Source organism: Wyeomyia smithii, chromosome 3 (assembly GCF_029784165.1).
Source record: "Wyeomyia smithii strain HCP4-BCI-WySm-NY-G18 chromosome 3, ASM2978416v1, whole genome shotgun sequence".
NCBI lineage: Eukaryota > Metazoa > Arthropoda > Insecta > Diptera > Culicidae > Wyeomyia > Wyeomyia smithii.
In genome coordinates, this window is record NC_073696.1 from 114,054,430 (window position 1) to 114,075,848 (window position 21,419).

The 21,419-nt window shown below is 41.3% G+C and overlaps 1 protein-coding gene across 1 annotated transcript in view; it reads right to left on the bottom strand.

The window, feature by feature from the left end:
• Positions 1-425: 425 nt before the first annotated feature.
• The window catches only part of LOC129729510 (serine/threonine-protein kinase meng-po), a 64,125-nt gene continuing 43,131 nt past the window's right edge, over positions 426-21,419 (bottom strand). Inside the window, exon 2 of the mRNA XM_055688133.1 lies at positions 426-2,408. Within this exon, the coding sequence (XP_055544108.1) occupies positions 984-2,408 (1,425 nt within the window). The 3' untranslated portion in view covers positions 426-983. The remainder of the gene's footprint in view (positions 2,409-21,419) is intronic.

Consider the following 21,419-nt stretch of genomic DNA (forward strand, 5'->3'; position numbering starts at 1 on the left):
TCCGTCTCTAACCAACAGCAATATTCCTTTTCATGTTTTATTTGTGAGACCGCGAGTGAATGCTGGGTCGTTAGTAACAACAAGTGCATATCCGCGTTCGAACGTGACAAGCATCAATATTCAGCAGCATGTTAGGTCTAGTGAGATTACATGCTGCCATAAACATGATGTTCAGAATTGTTACAATAATTGCTTTATGCCATCGTTAGTCAACGGTGAAGCATCAGCGCACAATCGGTATTCTATGTTTGTATCAAAACGATGCATAAAGAAATAATCCCTAGAACAAGAAACTTACCAAAATAAGAATTTTTACCGGCTGCTAACAGTTTGCTATAAACTAAACTACGGAAAAATGAAATAAGTTATACGATAATCAGGTTTTCAGGGATTGCGAATTTTTGAAAAAAAGAAAACGAATGTCATATCCAATTAATAAGTTCATTTATTATAAATCTCTAGTTTCTTCGCTTTCAATTCTATAAGGGTCCATATTTTTTAAAGACGGTTACAAATTATACCCCTACAGTACAGTTTCTTCGCATTTCTGTTGTATATAAACGTAACATTCAAAGGAAACAATTATTACATGTTTAACATTGTTTTTTTTATTCTTGGTACAGTTAAGGGTTACTTCCGTCCTGCTCTAGATGCAATTGATTACCTATATGTAAATATATTACACTGTATCACCTGCTAAAAGACTAACAAACTATATTTTCTTCTCTAATACCATCTACGCTCTTTTGCTGACTTTGGTTATGTACATATTTTTCTCGCTCTTATCACACATATAATTAATGTAATCACATGTACTATCTATGCTTTAACTAGACGACCAGGCAGCGCGGGGACTGCTAAAGGAGGGGAACATCTTCTCGCTCGGTGTCTATGTCTTGGCTCCAGCAGCTAGCGGTGTCGGGGACCGAATCTATCGCTAAACGAAATAGCACAGCATCAGGAGGGTCCCACGAAGAGCAATTCTATTTAAATCGATGCCGACTGCGTGTGCTGCCAGCTTCCCTCGTCGTCGCGGTTGTCATTGTCGTCGTCGTCGCCATTGTCATCGCGGTCATCATAGAAGCCGAACCGATTATCGATTCATGCTTCGAGTACTGGTAAGATTTCGATTCATTTTTATTCCAGCAGTAGAAATCTTTCATATCATCCACACCGTCGTGGCAGTTGAGGTCATTAGTCTCTAGCCATTCGAGCACCTTATTTCGTGTGGATTCCTGATCTACACCGAACGTTGGCTCGGGCGTGAGGCCACCGAAACTTGTCATTCTCCGCGCTCGAATGCGACCATCGAAGGAATTCCGACTTTCCCGATGGTTGATGTATTTGATCGAATCTTGATCGGAAGACGGTTGTTGAAGGATATTGCTTGCAATATTTGAGGAGGATTTGGATGTGGTTATTTTGTTATCTAACCATTTATTTTTCATGTACTTCATTATATCACTCACTTTAGCACGATCCTCCTCGTTATGATCGAAAATTCGCCGGAATGCTCGCAGCAGACGGGGAGTAAATCGACGAAAGTTATCCGGAATTTTGGTAGTCTCTCGCTTCTGATATTTCATGAAGGCGGCATATTTACCGTCGCGAACCCAGTCCGCTGACTTCCACGGTGTCGAGCCTATCAGACAAACATACATAATAATTCCAAACTGCCACGAATCTGTAGACGATTTGCAAATGAATCGTTCGTTTTTCACAACCTCTAATACTTCTGGTGGTAGGAATGATATCCATGTTTTATTGTTCTTATTAACTAGAATGCCCTCGCGGGTGGTCGTGCCGAAGTCGCATAGCTTTATTCGGGAAAAATCTGGTGTGAACACCAGAATATTTTCCAGTTTCAGGTCACGGTGAACCAGTCCTTTCAGGTGCATGAAACCCAATGCAGAGCTGAGCTGTTCGGCAATCTTTTTGCAACTCGACTCTTGCAAACCGTTAGCACCGACGTTAGCTGCCAGGTCTCCGAAAGGGGCGTGTTCCTGAGCATAGACATAGTACTCGCTCGTTTGAAACTTAACCTGATAACAGCTAAGTATGTTTGGATGGTGACTCAGCTGATAGTTGTAGTGGAACTCTTTGATGAATTCCTTCAGTGTTGTAAGCTCCGTGTGAATTGCTTTGAGTACGACTGTGGTCCCGGTTGGCCGATGATGCGCTAAGAACACCTTTGCGAAGCAACCTTCGGCGATGGTTTTCTCGATGTCATATTCATCGCTGATGTTCATGAAGCCAATTTCCATCTCCGGAATACGATGCAACACGCTGCTCGTGTTGGAAAACCGGCGGTAGTTGTGGTTAATTGATTTGTACAGATTGGTGATGATGGATGTGTCGGATTTGCTCTCGGATAGCTTCATCACGATGCTTCTCGGTATATTTCTCATCTGTGGAAAGATAGAGAATAATAACATTTTCTTATTAGTAATAAAGATAACAATCCGCTTTGTGTTTAAATCGTTTTTTTTTTATAAAATGGCAATAACATTCTTGATTGGGCAGCAGAATCGATAAAATCAGATTAGATCATAGTTTCGAAAAGAAATATCAACCATTGCACAGTGGGACTCTACGACATATGGCATAAAAAAAATCTATATCGGTCAAATAAGTGAAATTTTAACGACTTCAAGGCACGGCTTCCGGACGTCCAATTACAAAGGCTAAGTTCATCTTTGAGACCTTTGCCGGAGACTTGTGATACATAAGTTCCCGTACGTGCGGAGAAAATAACGACCGCCCGGAATCAAGTTTGTTGCTAGCTTGATTTCATTAACCAAATTCTATATAAACCTATCTTTCTTAAACCTTGGAGAGAAACAATTCTGTTGTCCCCTCCATTCTCTCTCTTTCTCTCTCTCTGTCTTCAATATTCTCCCGCGCTTATATTTCTACTACAACGCAACCCGTATTGAGTGTGAGTGATCTGAGCGCGTTAAATTACTGTTTTTTTGATCCCGTTTTGCTCCATGATAGTAATTGATGTAGGTTAATCTCTCTTCAATATTCTCAAAATTCACATTTTGACATAGAATTACGTATTACGGCATCATATATAGGGATACAAATTAAAACAGCGAAAACATCAAGTGCGTCACGAAAATTGTCCACACTCGAATGCTCGAGAGTCAGTCCGTTTCCAACGGATTTTGTTGAACATCTCCACGGCATTGATGAACATGTTCGGACATGTTAGTAACTTTGTCCGGATTTCTCGTGTCGTGTTTACTTTCAGCCTTCCCGGTCGGTTGCCACTGAAAATTTCAAATAATTTGGAAGAATGCCAAGAATAAAACTGGATGTTCAAAATAAGTGAATCCTCCCTTTTTATTAAGTTAATCATTGAGTCGAGTGTCAGTCTCGCATACAAGGGTAATTAACTACCAAACACCTAATAGACCAACCTCAGGTTTTGATGCGTTTGACCCACTGAAAACCGTCCAGTCTCCTGCCCATAATACTCCCCGGGCCGGGACGACCGTTAGGTATTGCTTCAGGGAGCGGCTTCTATGCTCTGTGTAACCTCCTGGCTCTGTCAAATCTGCTAGCTAATTAGCTAACTAACCTGGAGACTGGCAATTAGCTAACACTGGCGTGTCGGTGGTCAACCTGTCATCTGGTTTGCAACTCTAGGACTATTTTAAAGGCGGCTGCACAAACCGCCCTCCGAATGTTCGGGTCTTCACACATCTTCGAACTAGGTTGTCAGGAGTAGTGTCTGGCTCGCTCACTACCATCATGTCACTCCGCGCGCGCGCAATTCGAGGACATACGAAATAGACAAGTTCAGTAGTCTTTGCCTCAACCACGCACTCGGGGCACATGGGGAATCTCGCATGCCCGAGCCTGTGTAGATATTGTCTGAAGCAGCCATGACCTGACAGGACCTGTGTCGGGTGGAAGTTAACTTCTCCATGGCGCCTCCCGACCTATTCGGGTACAACCGGAATAAATCGATCTACCCTTCGAGGAATTGTACCATTCCTGCTGCCATATGATCATCGAGGATGATTTTCTTGTACTTCGTATACCTCTTGTGTCACGTTGGTCGGTATTCTACGTCCGCCCTAATGGCTATGCTGGTAGATATCATGCCAGACAGGACGCAGATTGCGTCGTATGACACTGTACGAAACGCACTCGCAACCCTCAGGCACATGAGGCTGTAGGTAATTTCCAGTTTACCACGATAACTGTTAGTACATAGCACTTTGGATCACGCTGGCAAGAAGTTTACGATTGCTGCCTTTCACCGCTGAGCTATTCGACATCATTCGAGATAGTGCTGCAATGGCCGTTGAAGCCCTCTCGCGAGCATAGTTGGCGTGACCCTTAAATGTGAGTTTATCGTCAACCATAACCCCAAGAGCCTCAATGATCGCTTTGAGGTAATGTCTTCGGCGCTGACTACCTTGCGAGATTACCTGGTAATTGGGACGCACTTACTCCTCCGTGTTCCTCCTCCGTGTTGTAAACAAGTACTCGATTCTGGTAGTAATTTTCCAGAATCTTGTAAAGCGCACCGGTACATGGATGCTCCTGAGCACTGCACTGTAGTCTTACCTCCGCCGTCTTGGTGACGAATAGGATAGCATCCAGCGTGGACCTGTCCTTCCGAAAACCGAACTGGTTGCATTCCAGACCGTTTACACCCTCCGTGTCACCAGTCTGTTGAGGATGTTGGGGATAATTCTCTCAAGCATCTTGCCGCAGTGTCCAGCAGGCAGATAGGCCTGTATACCGATGGGTCCCCTGGCGGCTTCCCAGCCCTCGGCAAGGAGACCAATCTCTGCCACTTCCACCTCTCCAAAAAGTTGCAGTCTTCCAGGCATCTCTGCATGATTGTTCGAAACAGCCCGGGGGCCGGTTTTATCACCAGCCTGATTGCCAGGTAAGGAATTCCATCCGGTCCCGGTGCCGTGCTCATCTTTAGGGAGTTGTGATCCATGAGTACCTCATTCGTAACCCTTACTGCTCCCTCGATCTCGACACTCGTCGCTATCGGATTGGATGTTCGGCAGGTTGGCTGACCATCCCTGGCCTGTGTCTGAAATACTAAAACGTCGGACGTGAGACCGACTGCCGGAGGCCAAGGACTGGGCTCGTGGCGTGGAAAGAGTCCCCCGATGATACGCTTCATCATCGCTGGTGATCGCTCTGCAGGCGCCAGCGCGTCTTTGGTCTTGGCCATTACGATCCTGAGGAGTTATCCCACCGGTTCGTATTGGCACTAGCGCATAGCTTATCGAAGTAGGCCCTCTTGCTTATCTTTATCGCACTCTTTATCATCGAATCCTGCGCGGTGCTCTGTCCTCTGTTCTTCGTTTCGCGCACGCTGCATCCTCCGTCTTGCACGAAGGCACGCACTGCGAGGGTCGGCTATCGCGTCAGTCCACTAGTAAACCGGTGGCTGCCCATTCCTTGGTTGGCGAATCCTAGGCATTGTGACATCGCACGCCCGCGATAGCATGGCAACAAGCTGGTCAGCAGTCGGGCGAAGCCAACTGTCCCCTCGCGCTCTCGTCTCATTGCCTTTTCGAATACCGCGGCATCGAAATGGCATGTCTTCCACCCGCCGAAGGTCAGAGTGTGGCTCTACCCGTCGCTTGTCGCCTCTCGTTGTTGTCTACACTATAGCAAACCGGAACAAACTATACACTAGGTTTTTCGGACACCAGCTCCATCGAGGATAAACTAGATGATTTTTTGAAAGTTATTTTTTTGGAAAAATAATTTAAAAAGTAAGAGTGAGAAAATATGAAATTTAAAGGTAATGTTTAAAATGTGTTTTGCAGATGTTTTTTTTGGCAGTATAAAAAATCTATATGAACAGGAGTTGAGATGGATTTTTGAAAAGAAATTAAAACAAGAAGGTTGTATGCAAAGCCACGACCGCAAGGTTGAAGTAGAATACTTTTACAAGAAAGATAACCTGGCTGCTTGCGTGTCAGTCATTTTTTCTAGTAATTAAACGTTGACCGTTCATTGGCAGTATTGTAATTTCTTTTTGTCTGATATTTTGAATGAAGTTCATTGGATATTTTTAAATTTTGTGCAAATAAGAAGTTGAAGTGCTGCCGAATTGTAATATGCACATTTAATACGATATCATTAAACGGGAACGGAACAAAGGCTACGGTTATGCAGAACGCGAATGCCGGCGCGATGCGATTCGCCTTACCGTGGTGAAATGTACAGCTCTTTTTAAGGCGAAGTAGAGCTATACATTCCAACAGATTTCGTCTTGCCGAATCGCATCGCGGCGTTATTTCGTTCTGCATGACCGTAGCCAAACATTAAGCGACGCAAACACGTAATAATAGTCAGAGTATGCATGTAGATGAAGATAATTAACTTTGGATTATAGCGCAAAACGAGAAAATATTAACTCTTCAAATAATCATTTGTGTTCTTCAAATTTCAGTTGTTCAATTTAATATCCAATGAAATGTTTGTTTATTATCTGATGAAGCTCTTATATAGGCCAAATGATGCATTCCCAATTTACTAGGTCCATAACTCTGCCGACCGTGCTTGGGAAAGCGCGGTATAACGACTAATCAGAGGTCGAATTTTGTGTTTTGACAAGGCTTAAGAGTTTTCAATAGTACAATAGTTCGAATGATAAAATTGCAATTTCATGCATTTGGTAGGAATCTTAGAAGATTTTCTAATCGATTGCTGCAAAAACGGAGGAAATCCATCGAAAACTAACCGAATTTATTGGCATTTGAAATTTTTCTCACTTTTTCCAGTTTTAGATTTTCATTTTACATCCCTATGTAGCCGAACTTCCTGAGAGAAGTATTCTAATTCAAAATTAAATCTTCATTAATTCATTTGTTGTCCTTATAAGGACAATTATTCAATTTATCATGGATAGTGAGGACTAAGGCGCGCGGTCAACACAATGAGAAAGGTGTTTTCACATTGAAAACTAGACACGGCTTTACTGGAGGAAGTGTTGGCAAATGCATCTACCGCTAATACCACCGCTATCATACGAAAGCGCGTCGTTTCATGTGGGGAACTTCCTGAGAGAAGTATTCTAATTCAAAATTAAATCTTCATTAATTCATTTGTTGTCCTTATAAGGACAATTATTCAATTTATCATGGATAGTGAGGACTAAGGCGCGCGGTCAACACAATGAGAAAGGTGTTTTCACATTGAAAACTAGACACGGCTTTACTGGAGGGAGTGTTGGCAAATGCATCTACCGCTAATACCACCGCTATCATACGAAAGCGCGTCGTTTCATGTGGGGAATATCAACAACGAAAAATGACGCGCGTCTAAGCATAACCCGAACTGTTTCGCCGTGCTGCTCCCATTTACCTTTACATCGGCCTCAGGGAAGTACCGGCTGCATCTGCATCTACCGCTGAGGCTGTCACTATACTGCTATTGGTACTAAAAGCTACTAACTCTTCAAATAAGTGTGTTATTTGTTCTCAAAAGAACAATTGTTCAATTCAAAATCGGATTTACGCAATCGCATCTCTGTAATATTACCGACAATAATATTCTTCTGAACAAACTGATACAACTTTCCCATTAGGCCTCTGCCATAATAGATGCGAACAGCCATCAGTAGAGCTGTACATCAACCTACGGCCGAGCGAATCGGTTCGCGCCGCTTTTCGCGTCTACTATGGCCTTCGAGAAAGTTGCTGACTGATGTATTCACTTCATGCAAGCCTGCTGCTGATGCTTCCCGCTACCACACTGAAACAGCATTTTAGTGAAGGGAGTGTCGTTGCATCAGCTGACCCTGCTACTATCGATGCTGATATACCCGCTGCATAGCCATGCCACAGTTGTGGCCGCTATACGCTGGCCCAACTGCTGAGCAACTGCAACGCTATCCGTAGCCATGCCACAGTTGTGGCCGCCATTGGTATCCGCTGTACCTGAATCTGCTGGCCCTGCTGCTATCGATGGTGAGATCCGCTGAAACTGCTACGCTTATCCACAGCCATGCCACAGTTGTGGCCGCTATCCGCTATCTAAGGGAGGACTGCTGTCGTCGCTGTTCAGAACTACTATGAGCGGCTTCGACTAAAACAGGCTCTTATATAGGGATGAAAATAGGAATGAATTATTTTACGTACGTGGTGGAATGATATAACTTGAAAAATATGTGTGACTTCATTCTGGTTCAGAGCGATCATTTGATAAGCTCCACCTCTTTTTTCAGTTTCTAAAGTTTTTCCTCAGTTTCGTAGCACGGATGCACAAAAATGATTTCTTGTCGAACCGGACCGATAGCACTCTTATTGAAGCAACAAAATAACATGTTTTGTGTCGTGTTGCGCAGCTTCGTTGAAGAAAATGTTCCCGTCCCCGTGGCGCATGTAAGCAGATTATTGCGTTCAGTAGACAGTAGATAGTGTATCCAGCGAATAAACACCGATGGTGCTCTCACACACGCAACGGTTTTAACCCGTATCTTAATGCGGTTTGTAACATCAAGCGATTTCGTTTGCTCGCTGTTGCGTGTTGCATCATGTTGCAACTTGGCAGCTGGGAGACGACGAAATTCTGTTTATGCTGATTGATTGAATCGACTTCATATTAGCTCTGCATAGTCGAACTAACTGCTTTTGTGAATGCGTACTAACAGGGCAGTTTATTATTCAATGTCGGTTATGCTGATCGCAGCCTTTGCGCTGCCCCTACAGTGGGGGGTTTACTAAATAAAGTGAAAATTGGACAACTACAACAGAATTTGATTGCATCCCGCACAGAATGTCTGCTTGTGTTGATGCCAGAAAATTATTAACCTTCAATTATTTTTTTATTTGCCTTAAAAAAAGCATTTTGCTGTTCAAAATCGGTTGCTAATTACAACCTTTGAGCTGCCCTAACATTGGGGGAATTAAGATACACGGACAACATGCACTGTGGAAGCTATTTCACATTCAGTAAATTAGACGGGTGCGACAAATTTAAATTGCTAGGATGCAATACAGAATACTTGCTTGCCTTGACAAAAATTATTAACTTTCAATGACTTGTTTATTTGCCTGATGGCAATCTTCATGCTGCCCCAACACGGGGGGAATAATGGCTGTCTGGCGACACACGCTGAGAAAAACCGCGCTGCTCCTGAGACGTGGTGACCAACCACAGGGCTAGTGCTGCTGCTAAGGAAGGACGACTGCTGTTGTCGCTGTCTAGAACTATTATGAGCGGCTCCGGCTGAAACAGGCTCTTATATAGGCCAAATAGCATGTTTTCAATTGCAAGGTATATGATTCTGTCGACCGTGCTTGGGAAGCAAGCATATAACGACCAATCAGAGGTCGAATTTTTCGTTTTGACAAGGCTTGACTATTTTCAATAGTACAATAGTGTGAATAATAAAATTACAATTATCTTATTTTGGGAAGAATCTTAGAAGATTTTCCAATCTATTGCTGTAAGAACGAAGGAAATCCATCGAATACTAACCGATTTATTAGCATTTGAAATTGGACATATTTTTCACTTTTTTCGGTTTTAGATTTTCATTTCACATCCCTATGTAGCCGAACTTCCTGAGAGAAGTATTCTACTTCAAAAAAATCAACATGTAGAATTTTTTAAGAAAAATTTATTTGGGAGAAAAACAACTTTAAATAACATGGAAAAGAAAAATTACATTCATTTTCTAATCGAACTAAAAGTTGAAAAGTAAACTAAACTACATAAGTGAGCATACATATATACATACAAACTTGCTCGGTTGAAAACGTATTTCTTATGTTAACATGGACACAGTGAATCTGTAGTATTAGCTGTTCACTGTCGTTCGTCGTTGTCGTTGTGTGACCAACAACTGTGTTGCTGCACACTGGAGGATGTATTTATTTGCGTGTTGGCCCAATTCACTCCAGTCACAGTTTATCGCTTTTCCAACTCTTGCGAATAGCCGAGTGTTGGGACCAGATCTGATATCTCGCAAATGCGATATTACTTCGCGCCAACATGTTTTTCCGCTTCGAAGTTCTCAAGCCATTCGGAGATTGGCGCGAAAACTGTAATTTTAACGTGCGGCGATCCGATATTTTTTTTTGCTAATATTTCGCCTTCAATTAGCAAATCCACAGATTCGCCGACCGTCGGCAATAAGTGGCATCTTCACGTATACGTTCGGTATACAGGACGAAGGGAAGCAGATCAGGTGAGGCGCTCAATTTGCATGCAGCTATGGTGCATTTAGGTTTCGCCGCGGTCTATTTGCAGATTGATGGGTGGAAAGCGAGGTATTGGAAATTCTAACACAAAACAGACGAGACATGTCAGATGCTATTTTTTCTGATTGATTTAGAAATGCTACAGGACTAGTTTACTCGAAACCAGTTCCTAGAGGATGTATATGACGAATTTAAATATAACGTGTTACCTCATCAATGTTTAAATATCGAAAGGTATAAATTCAAAAGAACTAAAATAAGGTAGCAACAGTGCGGTATCCGAAAGCATTTAGAAGCAGTAAAAACTAGATTGAGAGTGACCAAAAAGGGCTCAAACTTTTTACATTGTGAATGTTTGATATTTCAACTTAGAATTTTCATTTCTGTTTTTATCATTCTAGTTTGTGCTCTTATCTGCTGCTTTGGTTGTTAGAATCATCGTTATTTGGTTCAGAAGAACACTCGCTACGCTTTTCATTACACGTAAAGTTTTGAGTTGGAGCAACTGTTGCGCTTTTCCAATTCGCACAAATTTTGATTTGATTTCGCACAAGCAGAACGATTCTGGAAGTATTCACATTTATATATAGCCATGTTTATATTCAATATATAGCCATGTTTACATTCATATTCAAATGTATATTTCAAACTGTATTATTGTAAGATATAGTATTATACTCCCTCTCAAGTCACTTCGTACTTCCATAATCTGGCAACCTTGCCCGTTTGTTATTGTGCTTATTTATTTTGACCGTGTTTTTTTTTGTTATTTCGATTGTTTTAAAGTTTTGATACTTGTACTAATCAGTCCGTGGTTTGTTGCAATATCGCTTTCTGGGAAGATAGTGGAGTTTAGTGCATTACCAGTATTCTGAGTGAACTTGATCGAAGTGAAAAGTGCTTTTGATCTGCATATACATCAGTTCTACCCTCCCCGCGCATTTCGTTTCCTCCTGAAGCGCCATCTGTGAACAAGCATACTAAGCTCAACAGATCCTCTGTATACATTCATTGCAAGCTACGTAACCCGCTAATAATTCGCCATCACTTATGCAATCTGCCGTACAAAAAGCTACTTCTGAGATGGAAAAAAGTTGCTACAAATGCTGTGAACCAATAAAGAATCTAAATATGATCAAGTGCTATTTGTGTGACTGTATTGCACACACAAAATGTATTGGTTGGATTCGAGCGAATCTGGATTTCGTCAATGGACAAACGAATTTGCTTTGGCTATGTAATGACTGTATGCATTCTGTAGAGAATTTGAAGGCTAATAATTCTTCTGACGCTGCCGTTGCTGCTATAACATCTGTTGCTGAGTCGATCACTTGTTGTATGAATGATGTTAAAAACGAACTTGGTCAAATTAACACATTCATCGGGTCGATTTCGGATAAACTGTTGGCGAATGTAGCACCGGCAATTCCGCTTTCCGTTCGCAGAAATAAACGCCCAAGGGTTGTCTCACCGAATGAAACTCCTAGAAGACCGAAAGTTTTATCAGATTTGATGGGTGGAATGAAATCGGTAGAAAATTGTTCCAACCTGGTGGCTACTGTTCCGCAACCAACAGAAAAATGTTGGATTTATCTCTCGCGCATTGCCCCTCATGTCACTGAGGATGAAATAACGGCGCTTATTAAAGAATGTGTGCCAGAGGCTCAGCCAGTAGTACGCAAGCTCGTGAAAAAAGATGCTGATATTAGGTCATTTGCGTTCATCTCCTTTAAAGTAGGCATTGAAATTGGGCTTAAAGACGCTGCGTTGGACGCAAAGAATTGGCCTAAAGGAATATATTTCCGCCTGTTTGAGGAACGTAACAGTTCGAAGGATTTTTGGGGACCAAATGCACCGAAATTTCCTCGCACGGTACATGGAATGCAACCGCCTGCTTCGAACAGTGCACACGCTACACCTCTGGCCTAATTGTGAGATCATCGTTGCATGCTTGTGCCCAGACAACGGTTATTCCAGCTAAATCATCGCTTGAAGACGTTTCGACTACAATCGACTTGACGGATTATACTGACGACCAATCTGTACTTTCTGGATCCTGCCCGGGACGCACCGAATTATGCAACTTGGAAGCCCCCGACCCGCTCAACACAGTCGCGCCACTGCAGCCTGCGCTCATCAGTCGTCCCGGTCCTGTGTTTGAGTATGGAGAAGGGGTCTTCCAGCTTGCTAGTGTTGGCAAGTATTCTACTGTATATAACAATTCAACACCTGATATCCCCGCACCTTCTAGACATTCACCGAGAAATCATTCCGACATCGTGACTAATCCTGGCCTACGGATATTCTACCAGAACGTCCGCGGTCTCCGGACAAAAATAGATGACTTTTTTGTGGCCGTTACCGATTGTGAGTACGACATAGTTGTATTGACTGAAACGTGGCTAGACGATCAGATTCATTCAGTACAGCTTTTTGGCAGCGCTTTCACCGTGTATCGATGCGATCGCAATCAGAGCAATAGTTCTAAGACGCGTGGTGGAGGAGTTTTGATTGCTGTGTCTAACCGTTTTAGTAGCTATTCTGACCCCGCTCCCGTTTGTAATACTCTCGAACAGTTGTGGGTATTAGTTACAATGCCGCTTTACAAAATCAGTGTCGGCGTTATCTATTTGCCTCCTGATCGCAGAGCCGATGTCACTGCTATTGAAAATCATGTCCAATCCATCGGATCTGTTTTGTCTCGTTTGAACCGGGACGATCCCGCATTGCTATTTGGTGACTACAACCAGTCTGGTTTGATTTGGAGTTGTAGAAATGATAATATGCCAGTTATCGACTATATCCAGTCGCAGATCTCAGCTGGGAGCTCAGCCTTGTTAGATGGTTTCAGCCTAAACCATCTGTCTCAAATAAACTACGTGACTAATAGTAATGACCGTCTCCTTGATTTGGCCCTGACTAATAATGAAACATTGTGTGCACTTTCTGAGGCAGATGAGCCGCTAGTACCTCTAGACTTCAACCACCCTGCGCTGGCAATCACGGTCCAGCAATTAGTGCCCGTTGAATTTGAGAATTGTCCAACCGAACAAAATTTAGATTTTCGCAGAACTGACTTCGACCATTTGAGCTATTTAATTTCTCAAATCGACTGGCAATTTTTGGAAAGTGGAACCTCCCTCGATGATGCAATTGGGTATTTTAATGACACCATCAAGACTACACTTGTTCAGTGTGCTCCTGTTCGCCGGCCAGCACCTAAGCCTCCATGGTCTAACACTCGCTTGCGTCAACTGAAACGACAGCGGTCTTTGGCGCTGCGCAAATATTGCAGAACACGTAACCCGTTAACGAAACAAACATTCAATCATGCTAGTAACTCCTATCGGATTTATAATCGCTACCTGTACAAACGGTATGCTCTTCGGATGCAGAGTTGTATCAGACGAAACCCCCGACGTTAAAATATCGACCATGTTTCCGGTGCACAAAAAAGGTGACAAACGCAACGTGCAGAATTACAGAGGCATAACCTCTCTTTGCGCTTGTTCAAAAGTTTTTGAAATCGTTTTTTATGATGCACTTTTCGCTAGTTGTAAACACTATATCTCGATCGATCAGCATGGTTTTTATCCAAAACGCTCTACCGCTACTAACCTCGTTCAATTCACTGCAACGTGCCTGCAGAATATGACCGAAGGAGCCCAAATTGATGCGGTTTATACTGATTTGAAAGCTGCATTTGACTGCGTCGACCATGGTATCCTGCTCGCTAAGATGGAGAAACTTGGAATGGCCCCCGCTCTGGTACAATGGCTGAGGTCCTATTTGGTAAATCGTACACTCTACGTGAAGATTGGATCGCAACATTCTGCTCATTTTTCAAATGTATCAGGCGTTCCGCAGGGCAGTAATTTAGGACCACTGCTCTTTGCCTTGTACATAAACGATGTATCGTTAGTGTTGCCAGAAAATTGCCGAATGTTTTTTGCAGACGATGTAAAGTTGTTCAAGACAATAAGAAATACTTCAGACTGTCTCGAACTTCAGCGACTAGTCGACGTTTTTTTAAAGTGGTGCTCCATTAACCTGTCGACAGTTAGTATCCTGAAATGCTGTGTGATTTCGTTCCATAGGAAAAATGTTCCGGAAATGTTCAGCTATACTATGCTTGGTCAAACTCTGACAAGGGTTAACCAGGTCCGAGATTTGGGTGTTACGTTGGATTCAGCCCTGTCCTTCAGGCCACACTATAATGAGATCATAGCAAAGGCGAACCGACAACTCGGTTTTATTTTCAAGGTAGCCTCGGATTTTCATGATCCACTGTGCCTCCGATCATTATTCTACTCTCTGGTGCGATCTGTCCTTGAAACAAACTCCGTAGTGTGGTGTCCATTCAACGCAAACTGGATTGCAAGAATTGAATCCGTGCAAAGGAAATTTGTACGGTACGCTTTACGTTTTCTTCCGTGGCGAGACCCGCAGCAGCTACCGGCGTACTCGGATCGCTGCCAGCTTTTGGGCATGGAAACACTGCAGCAAAGACGTTTCGATACACAGGCTGTGTTTGTCTTCAAAATTTTAACCGGTGAAATCGACGCCCCGAAAATTCTGCAGCAGTTAAATTTGTATGCTCCGGAAAGGTCTTTAAGGCGGAGAAACTTTCTATCGCTACCGCATCGCACTGCATCATATGGGCAACACGACCCCGTTCGTTTCATGTCAGCTAGCTTCAACGTCGTAGCAGATTCATTCGATTTTAACATCTCAGTAACCACATTCAAACAAATTCTTCGTAGACGACAGGTTTAATTGTTTTTGAAGCGTGTTTCAATTGTTTTAAAAGTGTTTCTTATCGTTTGTTAATATTAATTAGCATTTAGTTAGTAATATATATTATCATTAAGACCACCAATGTGTCAGATGATTTAACAATAAATAACAAATAACAAATAACAAATAACTAAGAAAGAAATCATAAACCAACTGTGTTGGTTTACAATCGCGCGGCTTGGACCTTCGGTGAGTATGATTTGGTCGTAAACCAATATATACTTGACTTTCTTCATTTAACAAACAATAAAACAGTGTTAGTAGCGTCTGAACGCAATATCCTGGCTCTGACTGACAGATAAGCATAGCCACACACGTTCATATTCGATTTATAATTTTAAGTAAAAAACTTCAAGATGATCTGCATATAAAGTGAATTAATGTTGATTCTACCGCAACACGGAACCGAATCAAACATTTCGTCCAAATGCTACCTTAATTTTCGAACAAAACATCAGCTTATTTATCAAAACATCGCAGTCACTGTACGTGTAGCTGTCACTCACCAACGAATCCTCGTCAATCGCGAGTCATCGTCAGCTGAGTGCACGTGAGACAACCTAGGAATCCACAGTATACACCGTTAGTCTACTCCGTGGTGACGGGACATGGCGGTATCGAGAGCGCGGCATTTGGCAAACGGCTGCTGAATACCCTTGACAGCGAGTCGATGACGCCAATGCGCGCGAAAACATGGAACGATACAAGCAGGAACATTGGCGCGAGTAAAAATTTCTCAGTTTGAGTTGGTTTATACCATCTCCGTGCTGAGACAGGGTCAGTTGGTAGTGCAGTCAATTAGGTCGGTTGAATTTCTTAAAATATCGATAATTTTGTAAGTTTTCTCTCATTGCATTTAATACCAGCGTTGGGAAGGGATAGTAACGGACTTGTGCTTCCAGGAGATTCGGACAACCGATTGTCAGACGTTTCGTGAAAGCGCGACGTGTTCGTACAAATGGCTCTCGATGAGACGGGCAATGATGAGATAAAAATATTAATACATACTTTTTTACTCAGTTTGTAACCTAACAGCTCTTTAATAAGGTATAATTTTTAAAATTTTAATCAGCTAATTATGCATTGTATATTTCCCTAAGGTTAATCATCAAATACTAATTTTTCACAGGCACAATGGTTGTATTATCAATCATTTCTCTTTTTTTACGAGTAGTTCCCAGAGACCCGTTCAAAATAACTGATGATGATTACACCAATTGATCATTGAAGGCAGTTGATCTGCTGCTTCACCACAGAACATGCTGAAAATATCCGAACTACTTTTCCTGCGTGATTTATGCACATCACACTGGTCGTATATAATTCGGCTAGACGCAAAGAGAAAATTGATGCCAAGATGATACAACTCGTCTTCAGCGGGGGTCCGGTAGTAATTTATATCCAGCAAAGTGACTATTTCACCTTTGGATAATTTAGACGGAAAATTTAAAATACCATCGCCATAATGGTGCAAGTGATTTATCATGATTGCATTTACCAAATTTTATTTCAGTGCATGTGGACCTCTATAATTATACTTGAATGTAGATGTTAAACTTAAGTGTTTGAAAAATATCTGATTTTTCTGGGATAAAACCAATATCATTTTAATTGGTTGACATCTTTATGCTAACAATTATTCAATTGAATAAACATAAAAAATTTTGGACACTCTACCACAATGGGAGGAATTTTAACAATTTCTGTACAGTATTTAATACTGAAATATATACGGAAATGCAAAACGCACATTTCGAAGAAAAAAAGTTTTAGTTCGTGTCTCCATCGCCTGGCGGAATACTACCGCACTTCACACATCTACTGTCGGCAAAGGTCGCCGCAGTCTATTCAAACTGCGCTATTATTAGGGACTGTTTTATTTTTACCTATGGGCAAACAGAGGATGTACCCTTCCAAAATGATGTTTTTTTTATTCTCGCTACCGTTTCAATTTCAGTTTACACACGGTCGTGCCAGTTATTTTTAGCGGAGCGCAGCTTCCACCGTAAACATGTAAACTTGAGGAATCAATTTCTCGCACCAGTTGCCGCTGAAATATCGACACCTCTGACACGGTATGAAGGGTAACCAATTTGGTAAAATGTCATATCCATTATCGCGTCATCAAGGTTAGTAATTCGATTAATATACACATTTATTGAATAATATTTTCTACTGCCACGCGGTCCCAGTCAATTCATCAACCATTTAAAGCAACAGGTAAACCACCGTATTGAAGCCACCTGATTTTATTACCCCCGAGACCACGTTAGCCAAAATTGGAAATAGCACGTTCTGGTTTTTTTTTGTTAAGGAATTAGGATTACGTTGTCCATTGATGTGAACTTTTGTAATATAAGTAGTAGTAGTAGTCTGGTTAGTATACTACTGTTCTCTACACATAACCTATAATCTCTACATTTAGTGTTCTCATGAGACTAGCAACTATACATGGAACATTTGACTATTGGGGTGGTAGCATAGACGAACAGACGTACCACGAAATTTATTTTCATGGATCAAAATAACGCTCGATTCAACTGAGTTTCATTTACGCGAAATATTCCCGCTACAGCGGTGGTGGCGCTGATGTGCTTTTTCCATGCCACTAGAAACAGCAGATAAGGGGTATGGTTGCTAGAAATGCTGAAAGTTTATCGTTCATGAAATATATCCAGCATGTGTTGCGCACGTCAATTAGAACCATATTTTTCTTGGAATTTTGAATGGAGTGGTACATCTGCGGTGGTAGTACACACTACTGCAATAACGAATATCACGTCAAATAGCAGATCGACAAGGCATAACTATCTTTGATTAAAACGAAGCTTTGCCGATACTTTGGCTAACCTGAAAGGTATATTTTTCCCTTATTGTTAAAATTAATTATGATTTTTTAGTTTCATTCTTTGTCCTAAATCCATTTTCTCAAGTACCGCTTACGCACTAGATTAACTATAACAAAAGTAACGAGTTTTTTCTACTAAAACTAACATGTACCTAAAATTATTTATATTGTTGTAAATTTTTATTTACGAAAACTGGAAAACAGTAGTATGTATTAAAATATTGATTCGTACACGGACGCGAAAAATTTTGCTTGAAGTTTCTCGACAATAAAAGACAAAATAGATTAGTCCGCTCATAAGTGATTACCAAAATTATATGTGTGTTGGTAGCGTGTAATACGTGTTTTTTACTTGCTTGCAGTGTGTGTTAATGAATAACCAGTAAACTAAAATCATCTCGGGTCATAGTTATTAAAATTAACAAGCTTGCCGGCGTCACTTTTGTGAGACACCAATGACACTTTTTAGCGCCTCCAAATTGTATAATTGAAGTTGATATTTGTCTACCACTCGCTTGCTGACAGCAGTGAAAACTACGTAATAAGCGTAAAATTTAAAATATCACTTTTCTTCTTAGTGTTCATTTTTCGACCGCGGCCGGTACAACTATCGAAAATGTTTCATTTTCCTTGCTATTTCCTAGTTTTTGAACTCCTCCCCCAATCAAAGTTTTTTTTCAAAACCCTGATATAATTCATTCCAAAACCGTACCGGTACCAAACGGACGCTAGGTTCTGATTGTGGCAAAGAGAGGAAAAGCAGAGTAGCGTTCATCTCGTGCTGGGTTTCAATTTCTGACAAGTCGCACTGGCCGTGAAAGTTCTTTTTAAACACCCCGAAAACATATACCGTTGAATAGGATAAAATTGATCAGCGGGGTTAAATTGATTACCTAAAAATCCGTGTTAAAAAGTTCTGCTTAAAAGATATTGATCTTACAACACTAGATAAGCATCTGTTCTCATACACAATTTATGCGAGATTCACGTAGGGGAACTGCTCCATTATTCATCTCATTAAGCCGATATTCACGAAGAATGCACGGATTAAACACCAAATTTTCGCGAAATCATTGAACAAATAAACTAAATATGCTTACGTGCTCTAATGGAATCGTTTAGTATTGTATATTTAATAAAATTAGCTAGATTTATCCAGAATTTTGTAGAACAAACAACGCTTCCATATTCATCTCAAAACTTGAATCACTGCTCAATTATTCATCTCACGGCGCCCCCATATTCATCACACTATTAATCATGAATGAATCACATTATCATGAATGAACGTAGCCGTCGCCCGTCGTAGTAGGTTACCTAGATATCTTCTGCAGTTGTTTACGTGCAAAATTGGTAACCTAGGTAACCACTACAGTGCTGTAGATTTATGTCAGAATAATTCAACATTTTCAGTATGATTTTTTCGTATTAACAGAAACTGATTTGGCAATTTCTGATTTTCTTCAACGCAGTGAAAACAGATGAAAATACATACAGTTAAAATATAGAAATTCATCTCATATATTTCTGCTACTTCAAGCTTGTTTTAGGAAATTTGAGGTGAACATTCCAAAGATTAAAGTATTCTTAGTGTAGTGAGTGAATTTGTTTAGCGATTAAAATAAAAAGTGGTCCGTTAGTGATGAAAAAACTTTGGTTGGCTGCTGAACGGGTCCCGTTGTAGCCGTATAGAACAATGCGCGGATTTTGTTTTCTGAGGTAGGTGATTGAGTTAAATGAGTTTTAGAGTGCAGATGCCCGACTATAATATCAAATTAAGTGCTTTTAAGTGAGTTTTTGAGGATAATACCTTATGAGGAATCTAAATCCATTCCATGGATTAGCAGATTGGTTTAGGAAGAAAATATGCGTTTTTTCCTGTTTTCAATTGTGTTTTCACATTGTATGAGATGAATATATGGGCTGAGATGAAAAATGGAGCAGTTCCCCTACTTGACAAAGTTAACTCTTGAATACTTTGAGCAATTTTAAATATTTTCTTAAAAGCCATCTAACCGCGCCGAAACTCAATCAAATTTGATAGAACTATTTTCAAAATACCATGGTGTATGGTTGTACCATACTATAAATGTAATACTAATATTTTACCTACAAATTTCAAAACTTCAACTTTCGAAGTGAAATCGCTCGAGCGATGACCATTGAGAGCAAAACTAGTAAATTTCGTCTCGTGAGCAGTGTTGCAAATTTTCACTATCAGTGATAGATTTTCAGTTGAAACTGACAACTGCGAATATCAGCTTCAACACGAACGAACTGAAAGTGATAATCACTTTCAGCTCCAATCAGTTGACAGTGATAATGCTGGATTTCGCACACGCTGTATTACTTTAGCGATGTTTATGCGGTTGAGGATGTCGATGCCTACCTACTTCATCGACTTCATGCAATGGATTGGCTCAGATCAAGTAATTTCGGTATCAATTATGACATATCATTTATATCACTGACACGATATTCATTGTGAATTGACACGGGTGACACTCAATATCCGTGTGATGGAAGTGAGAGTGAAATTACTGTTGTTTCATTTTCATTTTGCAGTGTCGAAATTTCGAAACACTGCTCGTGAGTGAAAATGAATAGAATGAATCTGGTGAAACATCAGCTTGTCATGGCACCTTGTCTCCAATTGCTTGAGCGTTCTACACTTTCAAGATCTTGCTCCACTTAGTCCAACAACCTAGTTCTTTGCGTGCCTCTAGGTCTTGTACCATGCGGGATCGAGACGAACATTATTTTTGCGGGATCGTTGCCCGGCATTTTAAAACATGACCCACTTATTGTACTCTTCCAACTTTTGCGACTTTCTGGATACTAGACTCGCCGTAGAGTTGTGCCAGATCGTAGTTGATTTTTCGGCTCCATATGCCATCCTCACATACTCCGCCGAAGATGGCCCTAAGCATGGTGCACTTGGGGCGGAGTTTATCAGACCTCAGGGTATTACGAAGTCCGTAGTTTGAACGACTTTCAGCTACGATACGACGCAGTTGTTGTCTCAGCTTCGTGTACGTTTCAGCAACCGCCTGTAACGTCCATCCGACAAGGTCCACGTCGTCAGCGAGGCACATAAACTTGCTTGATTTATTAAAGATCATGCGCCGCGTGTTGTAGGTCGCATGTTTCATAATATTTTCAAGCGCAATGTTGAACAGGAGGCAGGAAGTCTCTTGCGTGTTTCCTACGGGTTAGATAACGCACCCGAAATCTGCACACAGCACTGTACATCATCCATCGGGTTTTGATCAGTCTTATTAGTTTCGTCGATAAACCCCTGTCAATGATTTTCAATAGTTCTACTAACGACCATGTACGTTAGTATCGTAAGCAGCCTCAAAATCGATGAAAAGGTGGTGCGTGTGCCTCAAAATGAGAGTAGCTGTGTGTGTAGCTACTCGAGCTGTCTAGCTAGCGAAATTTTTGAGATAATTTTTTTCAAAAGTTTCGCCGTTCAAATCATATACGCCCTTTGGAACAATCACGCTTAAGTGAGAATGGTCCAAAAACATGTGGAAGTCAAGTGTCGTCTAGTAGTGAATATGTAGAAA